Source organism: Callorhinchus milii, unplaced genomic scaffold (assembly GCF_018977255.1).
Source record: "Callorhinchus milii isolate IMCB2004 unplaced genomic scaffold, IMCB_Cmil_1.0 Scaffold20, whole genome shotgun sequence".
Lineage (NCBI taxonomy): Eukaryota > Metazoa > Chordata > Chondrichthyes > Chimaeriformes > Callorhinchidae > Callorhinchus > Callorhinchus milii.
In genome coordinates, this window is record NW_024704761.1 from 10,173,129 (window position 1) to 10,189,578 (window position 16,450).

The 16,450-nt window shown below is 41.7% G+C and overlaps 1 protein-coding gene across 5 annotated transcripts in view; it reads left to right on the forward strand.

The window, feature by feature from the left end:
- LOC103175424 (myosin-10) overlaps positions 1–16,450 on the forward strand; it is a 74,948-nt gene that overhangs the window by 39,037 nt on the left and 19,461 nt on the right. For all 5 annotated transcript variants that reach the window (XM_042342440.1, XM_007888454.2, XM_042342441.1 and 2 more), the window contains 15 exons: positions 1,907–1,999; positions 4,665–4,728; positions 5,695–5,793; positions 6,890–7,033; positions 7,462–7,557; positions 8,037–8,155; positions 8,236–8,388; positions 9,142–9,315; positions 10,071–10,244; positions 10,991–11,105; positions 12,234–12,427; positions 13,068–13,189; positions 13,824–13,893; positions 14,250–14,410; positions 14,780–14,888. In XM_042342440.1, coding sequence (XP_042198374.1) covers positions 1,907–1,999; positions 4,665–4,728; positions 5,695–5,793; positions 6,890–7,033; positions 7,462–7,557; positions 8,037–8,155; positions 8,236–8,388; positions 9,142–9,315; positions 10,071–10,244; positions 10,991–11,105; positions 12,234–12,427; positions 13,068–13,189; positions 13,824–13,893; positions 14,250–14,410; positions 14,780–14,888 — 1,887 coding nt within the window. The remainder of the gene's footprint in view (positions 1–1,906; positions 2,000–4,664; positions 4,729–5,694; positions 5,794–6,889; positions 7,034–7,461; positions 7,558–8,036; positions 8,156–8,235; positions 8,389–9,141; positions 9,316–10,070; positions 10,245–10,990; positions 11,106–12,233; positions 12,428–13,067; positions 13,190–13,823; positions 13,894–14,249; positions 14,411–14,779; positions 14,889–16,450) is intronic.

Consider the following 16,450-nt stretch of genomic DNA (forward strand, 5'->3'; position numbering starts at 1 on the left):
TAGTACCAATGTGTTGAGATACAAACAAGGTTGCCAGGTTGATTTGTCAGAGTATCAGTAAGTGCTTAATGCCATTTTCAGTTTCTGTCTTTGTGGATTGTCCGGTTCTGGTGCATCGATAGTCCCAGTAGTGGTTGTTTTAAACAAGTCTGTCTGAACTTTACAGAGTAGGCAGGAGTGTGGGTATTATTCTTGCTGTCTCACTGTGGCTTCCACTGATGCAGTTCCACTGCTTGGACCCACCACAAATAAACTGTAGTAGGAAGGGGATTAATCATCTAGATAATCACCTTGCGTGCCTCTATTATTGCGATCATTGACTCATGTTCCTCTTACTAAGCAAGTTATTGCAACCTTGACCAGGCTTGAATTGGGGCAGAACAACAACAACATTTATAGAGCGCCTTTCACATCGGGAGGACGTCCTAAAGCGCTGAACAGTCAGGTGTCGCAGGCCGAGCATGGGAGGAGGGCGGGGTGGTGTAGGGGTGAGGGAAGGCAGAGAGGTGGGAGGGAAACCAAAGGCACGATTGAAGAGAAGGATATTGAGAATGGCCTTGAAGGAGGCGAGGGAGGAAGCAAGGCGAAGGGACCGTGGGATGGAGTTCTAGAGTATGGGGGCAGAGAGGCTGAAAGCCCGGCCACCGATGGTAGGGCAGGTCGGGAAGGAGACATGGAGCAGGCCGGAGCCCAATGAATGGAGGGCAGGTTGGTAGGGAGTCAGCAGGTCAGAGAGTTAGGAGGGGGCAAGGCCATGGATGGCCTTAAAGGTGAGGACGAGCATCTTGAACTCGATCCTCTGGAGGATGGGGATCCAGTGGAGTCGGGCGAGGGTGGGAGTGATGGGGTCACGGAGCCTGGTGTGTGAGAGTACACAAGATGCAGAGTTTTGGATGATCTGTAGCTTGTGAAGGGAAGAGTTGGGAAGGCTGATGAGAAGGGAGTTCCTGTAATCGAGCCTTGAGGTGACAAATGCATCGGTGAAAGTTTCGTCAACCTGAGGGGTGAGGCAGTGGCGGAGTCTGGCAATATTGCGGAGGTGGTGGTGGGCAGTGCCGGTCATGGCGCGAATGTGGGGGAGAAAGGACAGTTCAGGGTCAAACAAGATACCCAGGTTTTTGACTGGCTTAGTGAGGTTGAGTGTGCAGCCGTGGTAGCTGATTCTGCCAGCGCCTGAGGTGCGGAGGCGCTGATGTGAGTCAATCAGGAGGACCTCGGTCTTGCTGAGGTTGAGTTGGAGAAAATTAGCCTTCATCCAGGACTTGATGTTGGACGGGCAGTCGGCCAGGATGCCAGTAGTCCTGGAGTTGAGGGTGGAGGCAGAGGTAGAGTTGGGTGTCATCTGCATACATGTGGAAATTTACCATGTAGCATGGTAGAGAGTGAAGAGGAGGGGATCGAGGACAGAGCCCTGAGGAACACCCCAAGAGACAGTGCGGGGGCTGGAGGAGAACCCGTTTGTCGTGACAAAGTGGGGGCAGTGTGAAAGATAGGACCTGAACCAGTCAAGGACAGAACCTTGAAGGTTGAGGTGGGAGGAGAGGCGGTGGAGGAGGATTGAGTGGTCCACGGTGTCGAAGGCGGCGGAGAGGTCAAGGAGGCAGAGGGAGCCCTGGTCACACATGGTCAGGTTGTCATTTGTGACCTTGATCAGAGCAGTTTCCGTGCTGTGGGCAGCACAACCCGATTGGAGAGGTTCATGGAGGGAGGGAGAGGAAAGAGCAAAGCTGGGAGGCAGCGGCTCTCTCAAGGACCTTGGATAGGAAGGGGAGATAGGTTGGTAGCTAGATAGCTGTGACGGGTTAAGGGAAGGTTTCTTGAAGGTGGGGGTGCCAGTGGAGATGGGTGACGGCATTTTAATTAATATTGGTGAGGTTTATATTAAAGTTTTTAAACTTCTTTTCAGGGTGAACTGGAGCGTCAGCTGCTGCAGGCAAACCCAATACTGGAAGCGTTCGGCAACGCCAAGACTGTGAAAAATGACAACTCTTCACGTTTCGTAAGTAAAGACGCCAATTAATTCATTAAGACATTCTTGTCCGGTAGCAAGTGTTTCAGACCAGGGAGGTAAGGGAAGCAAATCTTGTGCGCATATTTTTGAAACTATTAGTTTGAATGTAATTTTAATACATGAATTAAACTTGACAGCATCTGACCTGAAGCAAAGAGGGAGAATGTTCTCGCCAGAAAATACCGATCAGTGGTAACTGTACATATTTCTTGGTCATTATAATGTTATCTTTACATACTGTGTTTTTTCATCTAATCCTGTGGTGAAGTGTGATTGCTAAACATCTTCAGTCTGCCTAACCTGAGACTAAAATGAATAGCTTGGAATGTAACAGGCAAATTGATGGGATGCTAAACTTTTGAAGGCATCCTACTTTTTGCCATATTTGGAGCTCTGGATTCCAGAAGGTTCTGTTCATCTAAAAATATTTGAGGTTACAACGTTTGTTCAAAAATAATTGAAGTATCAGCGGTGGGCTGGGCAGCAATCTCAGGCGGTAGCCAACTTTTTCTATTTCTTTTCAAAAAAAAACTCCTTCTGAAGTGACACATCTGTAAGATATTTGGTGTCTTTAGACTCCAGCCCACAGTCCCAGAGCATTGCTGAAGCCTGTGGCAGAGGAGAATGGATAGCGCGTGTGTGTTGTGTATGTATGTGGTGTGTGTATGCGTAAGAAGCTGTATATCTACGCTCCCATTCGTTGAATTTAAATATTGAACTTTATCCCATTCCGAACAAGAATCATGTTCAACATTTCATAGCTTGAAAAAGTAGGTTTGTGAGTTTTATGTAAGAATCGCACTAAGTGAGTGGGACATGACACATGGGACGCATAAGTCGCATCGGAGCCCCGATACCTCTTCTCCTTGACCTCATTGGAGCGAATTCATTCATCACAAGTCTTGGCTTTTCCTCAGTATCTCTGCGTTTGCAGATGCATTTGTTTTGGTGATCAGGCACTTTTCTTCTCAGTTCTTTATCTGCTAGTTGCCGAGGGTAGGGAGAGACCACTTGCTTCCCCAAGAGCAGATGAGCACAAACCCTGGGTGACCAGAATGTCTGCTGTAGAAAGTGTTAAAATAAAAATGTTTCCATTTATTGCGCCATCCCTAACCCAAGCCAACTATGACTTTTGCCAATTGGAATCTCAGCAATAGTTTGCTCTAAAGGAGTAAGATCCTGTCTGATTATTTAACGTAAATCCTTGTGTGATGGTTCCCAGATGGAATGAAAATACTAAGCAATATTGCTCACATTTGCATTTCACTTCCTTTAGAATAACAGAGAATTATGGTCTCCTCCATTACGGCAGGTAATCAAGGCTCTACTATCATAAAATTAAAATAACGTCCTGTAGCTTAGTAGTTAGAGCACGCGCCTCGCAAGCCAGAAGACCTGGGTTTTATTCCCAGGCAGGGCGAAACGTTAGGTAAGTTTCCTTACTTCACACGCCTTTGTTTACCTAGCAGTAAGTCGGAACCTGGTTGTTAGTCAATTGGCGGATCGCTTTTCCGTGGGTAATAAACCTTACAAAAAGAATAATAATAAATTGGTCACTCTTTGTGGGATACTGCTATGAGCAATTGCCAGCCGCGTTTCACCCACAAGATAATCAATTCACTTTACAGTATATTCCGTGAAGCGCTTTGAGATGCCTTGAAGACATCAAATGCAAGGATTATTATTGATTCTGTCTCAAATATCTGACCTTGATGTCAGTGAGTGCACACCTCCACTGTGTTTAAAGTGTAAGCCATTCATTTGATACTATTTTTTTCTGTAATGCATGTCTAAGTTAAAACAGGCACATGCCGACAACCTCTTGTGAAAATATTCCAATTGGCTCAATGTGGGGGGGTACTGAATCTTTGTGCCTAACCCTTGAGGTTTGAATTTTTACATTGCCAACCACTTGCAAAATGGCTGAATCCTGGCTGCCGTAAGCGGAAGTCCAGAAAACACAGAATAGTTCTAAATAGCTTTTCTCTCTGGGTCTAAACCCACCTCATTGCCACCTTCACTGGAGCAGATGAGTTCCTGTAGGTCATTCCAGTGTCACTCGTGATGTGGAACGATGTGGGAGAGTGCACTGAGAGTTGCGTATTTCAATGAATAATCTTTTCAGAGCAAAACATCCTGATTGAAGTGATTGTCCTGCTATTACCGTAAGATTAGTTTTCAAAAGTCTGGCAAATTGGTTTTAGATAATTGAGGCCAGATTAATGTTTTTGGATTGAATGCCGCCTCCTCCTATCTAGTTTTATAGCACACATTTTAGTTAAGTAAGAATGTTCCGTGTGAGTCCAATTTTGTGCATTATTGCTGACTTGTGAACCTCAAGGAAGTGAGTGGAATTGTCTGTAATAACGGGCTAGGCTTGTTGTTCCTCGGCGCCTTCTCTGGGAAAACGTGTGTTGTGAACCCTTTGAACATCTGGAGGTACTTAATTTAGGAATGTGATGGAAATGTTAAGAATTCCAAACAATTCTTTATATGGTGCAAGTTTGCTGCTTGAGCTAAAGTGGAATTTACTGGGACGTGTGGTCTCACAGTCTTCAATTTTGATCAGGGGGAAGGGAAGGCGTGTGAGGGAAGAGGGTAGGGGAGAGATTGTTGTGCAACGTGCGCTTAAATATTTATTTTCTTTTTCCAGGGAAAGTTCATCCGGATCAACTTTGATGTCACTGGATATATTGTGGGAGCCAACATTGAGACCTGTATCCTATTAAAAACCCAATTTAGGATTATTGCACCCAGCAGTAGCCCTCATTCTACAATAGGACTGTCATTTATATATAGAATCAGAGAATATTACAGTACAAAAGGAGGCCATTTGGCCCACTCTGCCGGCTCTTTGGAAGAGCTACCTAATCAGCCCCACTCTTTCCCCATATTCATACAAATTTTCCTTTTCAAGTACCTATCTTATTATTATTTTATTATAATTCCCTTTGTGTTCTAAAACGTGCACATTAGCTGTGCTTTAAGGCAAGTAGAACAACAACAACAACAACAACAAGATTCCATTTATAAAGCGCCTTTCACGTCAGGAGGACGTCCCAAGGCGCTGCACAGTTGGGTCATGACCCGAGCAGGGGGAAATGGTCAGGGTGAGGGGAGGGAAGGGAGGGAGCGGGGAGGGGGGAAATGGTCAGGGTGAGGGAAGGGAGGGAGGGAGCGAGGAGGGGGAAGAGAGTCGACAGGGGAGCTGAAGGCACGGTCAAAGAGAAGGTCATCTCTTTAGTTGCTCTTCATATTTTCAGTTCCATCAATTGGGTATGAAGAGTTATTAATGCTCTAATAGTGCAAGTGTATCATCTACCTGAAAGCGTATACTTGAACACACATTATAACCCCAAATCCTGTGCTGTCTCTATCCTTCAGCCAAAAACTATCTTGGCTATCTTAAGTAAATTAACCAAATGTTATCTTGTAGTCATGGAGTATTGCATTTCTAGAAAATTAGATTCACAACGTTAATCTGATTTTAAAATCTTGTTGAGTTTTCTCATTCTCAAAACTGAAACAGCACCAGCTAGGATTTTCTTTTCAAGCTTTCTCATTTAACTTATTGAGTTGATTTACATTACTGGAAGACTTTATTGTATGACCAGACTCAGAAACCTGCTGTGAATAATGACATGCTTTCATAATTCTAAAGTATTTTCCTTGACTTCGCTGAGACCTTCTGGAGAAATCGCGTGCTATCCGACAGGCAAAAGAAGAAAGAACATTCCACGTTTTCTATCAGCTGCTGTCTGGAGCAGGAGAGCATCTTAAATGTAAATCTCATATTTAATAAGTGACTTTTATTGAAGAATATTGGGTAGAAAAAAAATAATAATCCTTGCATTAATACAGCACATTTTCATGTCTTCGAGACGTCTCAAAGCGTTCACAGAATATACTGTAAAGTGAATTGACTGTATATTTGTGGGTGAAATACAATATAACCCCTTCAAGTCTAGTAAGATATGGGCATTAGGTTGCGTTAGTGGAACATTCCCCACCAATTTGTGAATATTAGGCACAGGTTTAAGAGAGGAATGTAAAACCATTTGATACTTTTTAAACTTTAAAGCCAAGGAGATTTGTCAGCACACATCAGGGAATGATCTTTCATTCAGTGACTAGTTTCTTAGTGAATTAGCTTGGATTTTTGTTTCAGCATGTAATAAAATTGCAATTCGATACCTTAAAGTATCTTACTTGCATAGAATCCATGTAAGTAATCCGAACATTGCATTTTGTTAAATGTTCTAACAATAATATGAATCTTTTTGATTTAAAGTGCTGTGAGCAACTTTTTAAACGTTTTGGCAGATATTTCTTAGTTTGAATTTTAATTTGAATTACACAACATAGAGGTAGGAATAGGTGAGGGAGGCGGTGGAAACAGATCACATTAGCATACTTAAGAAGAAATTTAGAACTGGACAAATGTTTTTTTTCTGTCCTGTGTAGTCTTATACTATCACTGAATTTGGGCCACGATTCATGCAATGTTGCTTTTGAAGTGTTGTATAGTGACTGTTTTGTAAGGTAATGGCATGCACCAGCAACATCAATGACCAACAACTTGCTTTTAATGTATTTGGATGAGGGGGTGTATACCTGTTGGAATTCCCATTATAAAGACATAACAAACGATCTCTCTGCAGTCAGTGATCGGTGTTTGATAGACTTTCATTTGATTTTCTTTCTCACTGTTTCTTTGATGCCTCATCATTTCCCGACAAAATGCTAATGCTTTATTTTTGCTACTTCAGTTATTTTTGTCAAACCACTATATGTAATACACCAAGAACTTGCACTTATATAGCGCCCTCTATGCAGTGTCTCGGAGCGCAGTAATAACTCTGTTCTATTTGTATTTAGCTGATTTGCTACTGGAAGGATTTGGCAATTACTGTTTCCTATCCAATGGCAACCTCCCTATCCCTGGACAACAGGACAAGGATAATTTCCAGGAGACGATGGAGGCGATGCACATCATGCATTTTTCTCATGAAGAAATCATGGGTAAGTTTCGCAATTGGATTAAAAACCTGATTTGCTGAGGTTATCCAGTGAAACCTAAATTTAACATGTTTAAACTCCATTTCCAGCCGTATTTATCTACTGTGAGGCTAACACTTGGAGTTCACTATAAAATTGACAAGTTACCATTTGACATTGATCACTATTTTTATTACCTGCTCTTGCACTGAGACAACAGTTTGAATAGACGGGTTTTAGGACCAGGACTTCTGTAGATTGGAGTATGAATTTACGCAACGAAACAGCAACTTTACAGTTGTTAATTGTGAAGCAGATCACTGGAGTTTTCCTTCCATTTCAGAGAATCATCTGGTTTAGAATTCAACTTTTCCATTTCCCATAATATGAGTTTTTTGGCGTCGGTAAAATATATTCTGTCCCAAGGTGTTGAATGTTTTCCTTCTTTACAGCAATGCTCAAAGTGGTCTCGTCGGTTCTGCAGTTTGGTAACATTGTTTTCAAGAAGGAGAGAAACACTGATCAAGCCTCCATGCCCGACAACACAGGTACGTTTGTCCTCTGGGTTTTTTCTTTTGCAACCTGTTCGAGCAGTAAAGGGGAATAACCCCCCATCCCCGATGCAAACCTTACTGTCTGGAGCCTTGGGATGTCCTCCTGACATGAAAGGAATATACCAATGCAAGTTTGTACTGTAGCCTATTTGCTGGTATGATTTATCTTTTAAAATGTAGGATTAAAAAGAAATCCCTCAAAAAAAAAAGCGTCGTGTTCTATACCATGATCCGCATCCTCTAATGCAACAGCAATTTTCCTTCAGAAATTTACCGCTACTTTCTGAAATGAATGAAACGCCCAAGCCATTTAACCGCTGAACATGTGGAAGTGCGGTATAGATTGTGTGCGAGATATGCTGTTGATTGCATCTGCTCTGAAAAAAGTTACATTTTGAGTTGCCCTTCGCGGAATTAAAGCACACGTTCAGATGGCAATGCCGGCTAATTCTTTGTAATCTTCCTCACTTAAGCTGCTCAGAAACTGTGTCACCTGCTGGGATTGAATGTAATGGAATTCACTCGTGCGATACTCAGCCCGCGTATTAAAGTTGGTAGAGACTACGTGCAGAAAGCGCAGACAAAAGAGCAGGTATGGATATTACTATACATGTTCGACATTCAATATTCCCTCAGTATTGTTTCAGGATAGTAACTCCATGCTCTCTGCAGGCTGACTTTGCCAAGGAAGCGTTAGCAAAGGCTACGTATGAGCGACTCTTCCGTTGGCTTGTTCATCGCATCAACAAAGCTCTGGACAGAACCAAGAGGCAGGGGGCCTCATTCATAGGCATTTTGGATATTGCTGGCTTTGAGATCTTCGAGGTAAGTTGGCAAAAACATCTTATATTCCCATTCTTCCCCCTCCTTTTCTCCTCTTATTTCCTTCCCCCCCATCCCCCCCCCTTCTCTCTCCACCATCCTCTTCTTGGTCTGAAGACGGAGGTTCCTGGAGTGGTGTCCCTGATGCGACTTGTGAATCTAGATTGGGTGTTGGCAGGCTGTTCAGCTGTTCAATCGCGGGGCTTCAGCACACAGTGTAATCCTGACCCCTTCTCCATCAAGTGTTGAGGGATAGCATAGGGGCAACTGCCTGGTTTTCACTCTCCTTGAAGGAGGTTAGGAATATTCCTGGTCTCTGCCTCAATCATTCAGCAACAACTTTATCCTCAGATATCGGGGAGTCCCTGGGTAATAATAATAATCCTTGTATTTGATATAGCGCTTTTCACGTCGGGAGGACGTCCCAAAGCGCTTCACAGAACACACTCTAAAGTGAATTGACTGTATATTTGTGGGCGAACGCGGCAGCCAATTGCGCACAGCAATGTCCCACAAACAGTCGTAGATTGAAAAAATGATTAATTTTTATTATTGTTTTAAACAAATACATGAATTATTGGTAATCATTCATGTATTTGTTTAATCCCCCTTATATAAGCCACTGACTTCTTGCTTTGACACATGGGTTTCCTCGCAGTTAGTCAATGTGTTTAAATGTATTTACTGTTATTCTGTATTCTACAAACCAAGTTATACTGAAAACCTAACTTGTATTCTTTGTGTTTATCTTTGCAGCTAAACTCTTTTGAGCAGCTGTGCATTAACTACACCAACGAGAAGCTGCAGCAGCTGTTTAATCACACCATGTTCATCCTGGAGCAGGAGGAGTACCAGCGAGAGGGTATCGAGTGGAACTTCATTGACTTTGGTCTCGATCTTCAACCTTGTATTGACCTCATTGAGAGACCGGTAAGAACTAAAAGCTTTATATTAATCACCAGGCACTTCAGAATAAGTCACGCACTTCAACCCACAGTGTGGGCTTGTACACATACTTTGCTCTCTTATAGTAGAGCATTTGACAGTCTATTTAGGACAAATGATGCCTTATTTAGATGTTTAACAGCCAAGGAAGATGCCAAAATATTTGCTCTAACTTCTGTTGCTTACGTAAACACTTCAGAATGAAAATCATTCTATTTCAGTCTTGAATTCTGCTGTATCAGCTGGTTAGTTTTGTCCTCATGTTTGTTTAATTCTAAAATAGAAAATTGAAAAATTTCACAAAACATTTTTTGATGCCTTCCCTCAAGTATTGAATTTCATGTGTGTGGTTGCTCTAAATTTCACATTGTCCTTGATCAAAACCCAGACTGAAGACCTGCTTCAGTCACAGGGAGGTGAATGAGACTGAAGTGAAGATTTGGATAAACTCTTCAAATTTGCTCTTTTTCTTAGAGAAGCAATTAAATAGTTTGCCTGATATTGGAAGCACAGTGCTATCTAATGAAGTACGCCATTGCATACTCTCATCTGTAGCAGGCTATGAGGAAGCAAATGGCTTGGGTCCCTAATTTAATTTTCAGAGCAGAGTTGTTTGGAGGAAGCTAGTTTGGAGTAAATTGAAGTATTAATAATCACTTGGGGTGTTGGATGTGCTTTTGGCTTGAAACTAACTTTGTCTCCTGGAAATGCGTTGTAACTCACTATGTTTGTTGTGTTAGGCTAATCCTCCTGGCGTGTTGGCTCTGTTGGATGAGGAGTGCTGGTTTCCTAAGGCCACTGATAAGACATTTGTGGAGAAGCTGAGCCAGGAACAAGGCACGCACTCCAAATTCCAGAAACCACGGCAGCTCAAAGATAAGGCTGACTTCTGCATCATCCATTATGCTGGCAAGGTACGTCTGCTTAGTGCAACGCCAAGCCTTCGGTATGGATTGCCTGAAGGTTTTATTTGAACATTTTGTCTACAAGAACCTCCTATCCTTTAGGCTTCCAGGATATTCTGACGTTTTGGCTGCTGAGGACCGGATGGCCTATTTGAGAAACGTCTGCAGGCCGCATAAGCAATATTTTTGTGTTTCCCTTCCAGAAACATAAATATAACATTTACGGGTTATGGAGGGAGCAGGCGGGCCGATGAGATGGGGGCTGGGTGGGGGGGGTGAAAACGATCCGTGGGCCGGGTGCAGCCCGCGGGCCACCAATTGGATCACCATCTCATGGGCTGCAACGTGAAAACCCGAACTCGTTGAATTTAAAACAAAATTCTTTCCCTGCTAACCTTCCTAGTGTGTAGTGGGAGCGGGAAGGGGGCACTAAATTCTCCTGGTACGGTTGGGTTGCTGTCGAGACCAGTCCTGAGGATTTCTTGCTAATAGCTGGAAGTATCCTTTTAACTCACAATGTTCAACAATGTTTTGAGTTGAACGGTAATCTTCCTTCTATATTAAATTCAGAAATTTCTTCGGATCAATTTTGAGCAGGTGAAATGGAACTGAAATGCATACTTTGTGGCATTGAAGTAAATACAGAGAACTTTTTTTTGTGTAGTGTGTACTTTGTTGACAGGTGCGTGACTGTGTAAATAACTGGATAACTTGGTCCAGGCAATTCTAGTTAATCTTTAACCCTGTGCTGTCAGGTGGATTATAAAGCGGATGAATGGCTTCTGAAAAACATGGACCCACTCAATGACAATGTTGCAACCCTCCTGCACCAGTCCTCTGACAAATTTGTGGCTGAACTATGGAAAGATGGTGAGTGGAGGGCATTAAATGCTTTGTTATGATATTTTGTGAAAGCGATGAATAAAATTATCCCTGGATTTTGTCAGAATGAGAGTAAATCTATATCATATTAACAGCATTAACCTCTGTGACTATACGTAATGTTTTTTGAGAGGTAGGATATCTATCATTGATGACTCCAACCCCAGCATTCCTGCATATAAATAATTAGACGTTTAGGAATTTTGCTGGAGAGTGTAAATATATATACATACAGCATTCATCTTCCACCTAGCCTGCATGGGCCTTCAGTCAAACAATTACTTTGTGTGACTGCCAACACAAGGAGCTGATTGGTAAGATGCTGGTGCCAATCCAAACTTAAACTAGAGCTACTGTTATGTGGGTTAAACAACCGGTTTACATATTTTACAGAAGGATTGGTGCTGAATATACAATATTTGTAGCTGGAAATTACAAGCAGGATGATGGCATGTTGGCTGCTTGTGTTAGGGAAGTGGCTTTCTCTCTGACTTTGAATTAAACTGAAACTTTACAGCAGTTCTGTATCTTTGTTTGAAGTATTATATGAGACGAGAATTGTGTTCAGAGAGGCTGCTAATCCTGAAACTTGATAGGACCATATATTGCCAAAAAGTTTTAGATCTTGGTTATTTAGGACTGTGGGTCTTTCTATTGCTGTGATTGTATGTGAGCTTTGATTCAACATTTCATCAATGTGCCTAATTAATATGATGCTTTAAAAGCTGTGATGTCTGCCCTTGGGACAAGTTGGGCAAGTTTCCTTACTTCACAAGCCTCTGTTTACCTAACAATAAATAGGAACCTAGTTGTTAGTCGATTGGCGGATTGCTTTTTCGGGGGTAATAATTCTTTAAAAATAATAATAATAAATTAGTCACTCAATCCATGATTGTTTGTGGGATAATGCTGTGTGCAATTGACTGCCATGTTTCACCTACAAAATATATAGTCAATTCAGTTTACAGTATATTCTGTGAAGCGTTTTGAGACGTCTCAAAGACGTGATAAGGCGCTACATCAAAATGAAAGGATTATTATTGGGACGTCCTCCTGATGTGACGTGAAAGACGCTTTACAAATGTAATTTGTCGTTATTGTGATTCATTTCCGCAGTTGACCGTATCGTGGGTTTGGATCAGGTTGCTGGTATGAGTGAGACTGCCTTTGGGTCATCTTATAAAACCAAGAAGGGCATGTTCCGCACAGTGGGGCAGCTGTACAAAGAATCTTTGACCAAACTGATGGCTACTCTCCGCAACACCAACCCTAATTTTGTGCGCTGCATCATTCCGAACCACGAGAAAAGGGTATGTTTTGTTCTAAAAGTGGCAATCGCCTTAGCTGACTTTGACTATTTCCCATTCAGCAGTGGCACAGAGCGAGAGATGATCTAGATCATTTGCACAAATTAAAAATAAAACTGGTCTGCAAAACTAAAAGGAGAAATCTCAACCAAACACAAAAGGTCAAAGAGAAAGTTACCAGGCTCTGTTGTGCTGCTGGATGATCCTGAACCTGTGTGGCAATGAAATTGGTAACTAATAATAATAATATTACGTTTGATATAGCGCCTTATTACGTCTTTGAGACTTCTCAAAGCGCTTCGCATTGCTACTGAACCATATTTCAGACTTGCATCAACCTGGTAATGGGCGTGATTCACAGTCACAGTCCCTTTGCCTTGCTCCCAGCCTTGCCTCATTCAAGGCACATCTCTTCGACTGCACTTTCGGTCACCCTCCTACCCTACCCTTCCTGCGTTCTACCGCCTCCTTATCTCAAATCCTCTGCTCAGGTACAAATCCCTGACTGTCCAGCGCCTTGGGCCGTCCTCCCGACGTAAAAGGTGCTATACAAATGTAATTTGTTGTGTTGTATTTTTTTAACAACCTTTTGATGTAAATCGTTTAAGCCGTTGACTGATTGGTAATGTTCTCTGCTGTATAGGCTGGAAAGTTGGATCCTCACTTGGTTCTTGATCAGCTGCGCTGCAACGGTGTGTTGGAAGGAATTCGAATTTGCCGCCAAGGGTTTCCAAATAGGATTGTTTTCCAGGAATTTAGGCAGAGGTAATGTTCAGATACTTCTCTGGCTCCACGACGTCTTCGAAAACCAACACTAATTGCAGGCGAGATGAATTCTACACTTTTTTTATACATTGTTCCTTACAAACAGTGTATTTTTTTTGCATCAAGCCAACCCTTGACTCTCTATAATGCATTGTATTGAACATCTTATATTTGTAATATTTTTTCCCCATTATAAACATGTTCGACATAGGAGGCATAATAAAAACACTACATATGATTTTTTTTCAAAGATGATGAAATAAAGTAGATCTAGTTGGAGATCTGAGTCTACCTGATTCTTAGATTCAAAATAAGGACAGCAAAAACAAAGATATTTTAATGAAAAATTATGAGCAGGTGGGATAAACTACCTGTTCAAGTGGTGGAACAAGAAACTAAAGTTTTTCGGAAACAAACTAAGCAAGTTCCTGAAAAGTAAGTAAATAAATATATTCTTGGTTATCAGATAAATCTCTTAATCTTTTTGGGAAGTTTATTCAATAGTGAAGTTGGCTCGACAGTGAGGTGGACTTGCTGCCTGAAACTGTGACCATTTAAAATGAGCTGGAAATTAAAATCCGTAATGCTATGAGATCTTCAGAGGTAATCTTTTAATATCTCTTGTTCTCTACAGGTATGAGATTCTGACTCCAAATTCAATTCCCAAAGGTTTCATGGATGGCAAGCAAGCCTGTGAGCGAATGGTAGGGCATAGTCTCCTCATGTTCATGCTTGTAAAAACTTTTAAGACAAACCTTTTTTATAGGTTAAAATTAAGTAAGCTTAATGCAACTGCGCCTTTCTTTGAAAAACTGTTTTAATAGCAATAAAGTATAATGTGGACTCCCAAGAATTAAGTTTCCTCTGTTTCTATGATTCAAAATAAATATTTTGTTGAAGCCATCTCTAAATATTTTTTGGACATAACTCAACCAGTTTACTGAGAATTCAACCTTGTATCATTTGCTGGAACCAATTAAGCTTTGCTCTGGGGTGGGTTTTCATAGCCAATGATTAAAACAATTGCTTTTTTTTTAATTCCCTTCTCCACCTCGATCAGATCTATGCCTTGGAACTGGATTCAAATTTATACCGTATCGGCCAAAGTAAGATCTTCTTCCGTGCTGGAGTCCTTGCGCACTTGGAGGAGGAGCGAGACCTGAAAATCACTGACATCATTGTCCTCTTCCAGGCTGTTTGCCGAGGATACCTGGCCAGGAAGTAGGTTCTGTAGTCGCTGCTGCTTTTGTAATTGTATGATTGAGCTCAGTTGGTCATGAATATGCGTATCTGTGTTGGTGTTGCATTAGACTGCGTACTCCGCAAAAGTTTGCAAGAGAAGGTTTGAAACTAATTTAATTCAATAGTTTTCTGTAAAATGCAGTGAAATTACCATGCGTTCTTGGTTTAAAAATCTTTTTTAAAAAAAAACTCTTGCCATAAAGTCAGAGAGAAATGTTATCTTTGAATGTTATCTGTGAAATGTTTTCCAGCGCCTTGGGACATCCTCCTGATATGAAAGGCTCTATACAAATGTAATTTGTTGTTATTGTTGTTATCTTTGTTAATTTCACAAGTTCTCTTTTCCAGAGCCTTTTCTCGGAAGCAACAGCAGCTGAGTGCCCTCAAGGTCCTACAGAGAAACTGTGCTGCTTACCTAAAGCTCCGTCATTGGCAGTGGTGGAGACTCTTCACTAAGGTTGGTCACTCTGTTTACCAGAAAACATCAAGTAAACTAAATACTGACATGAACTTTCTTGTACTTGATAACAATTTGTTGGCAGGGTAACGAATAGCTTTTTTAATTTGTGCTTCCGTGACTTATGTTGCTGATAACGCTTGCCTTAATCAATTTAAATTACTTTTTGCCTCTTATTGCAATTCTAAAATGTACATTTGCTGCCCTTGTTGCCTGTCTTTCTCTCATGCTGCTCCTTAAGCCTAAACCTAAATAGGTGGCCTAGCCCGATAAGCAGAGGGAAGCCAACACATGCTCTACAGGTTTTAGCTGGTTAAACTCTAGCAGTACATACATCCACATTCTGGAGTCCCCAAGCCTGGCTCTTGCAAAGCTGCGCCTAAACTGTGCTGGGTTAGAGTGTGTGCCACTGGAGAGAGAGTGCAGATTCCACACAGGACAATTAGAAACACACACATATGGGACTATCAGCCATTTGGAAACTAAGTATGGTGACTGCTTTCTGTATATCAGACCAAATGAAAGTTGAAACAATAGGGTTTCAGTTGGTTTGGGAGTTCTGTGTTGGATCACTGGGCTTGTTGGAATTGTGGCTGTATAAAAGTCAAAGTTTAGAAGGCCCATTTTATTGTCTTTGTGGGTTTGTTCTGGAGATGGGTAGTGTCCTAAAGGGTCACTTCTTGTGAAAGTCATGTGCTCAATGTCATTACAGGTACTTCTTGGTTTAGTGATTTGCAGTAGGGTCTATAGCTTTGACTGTACAGATACAATTTTAACTAAAGGCTAAAGAGGTTTTTTTTTATGGAGTGCTATTCATTTTTTTACCCTTGTCCTGGTCTGGAGATGCTGGCTTGCATGTGTTTATGCAGCTCTTTGCTATTTCCCTCAAATGGCCATTCTTTGTGCGTGAGCCTATTGAGTCAGTATCAGTGGCCCAGTGTTTGTACACAGATTCCTGCTGAGGTCACTTGATGATGAGGAATGAAACCCTGGCTGCTCGCCTTCTCGGTTTTGGACTAAAGTCCAATCAGAGCTTCTGCTGCCAACTAGTCAACTAACTCTGCTCAAATCATGGTTTGAATCTGGGGATATTCTAATGTATATGGCTCACTACTAAATTGGTTAGACTATTTACCCACTGCTCCATTGTGGAGGTTACTTGCTTTTAGCTAAAATATAAAGCTTTGCAAAGACGCCAGACATGTCCTTTTAAATATATCCGTGTGAAATGGGCTTGCCAAGAATCTGCCGTGAATCTTATTTGATTTTGAGTGGGATGCTGTCGACAGCTGACTAACTAGGTTAATGAAATCCTTATGTACTATGTGTGCACCGCCGTCCTCCTCTTGAGTTCAGTATTGCCTTTTCATTGTGGCTGTTTCAAATGTATTCCAGTTACACAGAGAAATTAACATTCTGAAGCTTTGCTCAGTTAATTGGGCAAGAAATCCTCAACTTAAACAATAGCCAGTTGTTACACTGGTTGTCTCCTGGCCAAGCTGTGAGTGAAGTGAGCAACGATGCCAATGAGACCAAGAGCCAAGCTGGATTTTGAAGACAAC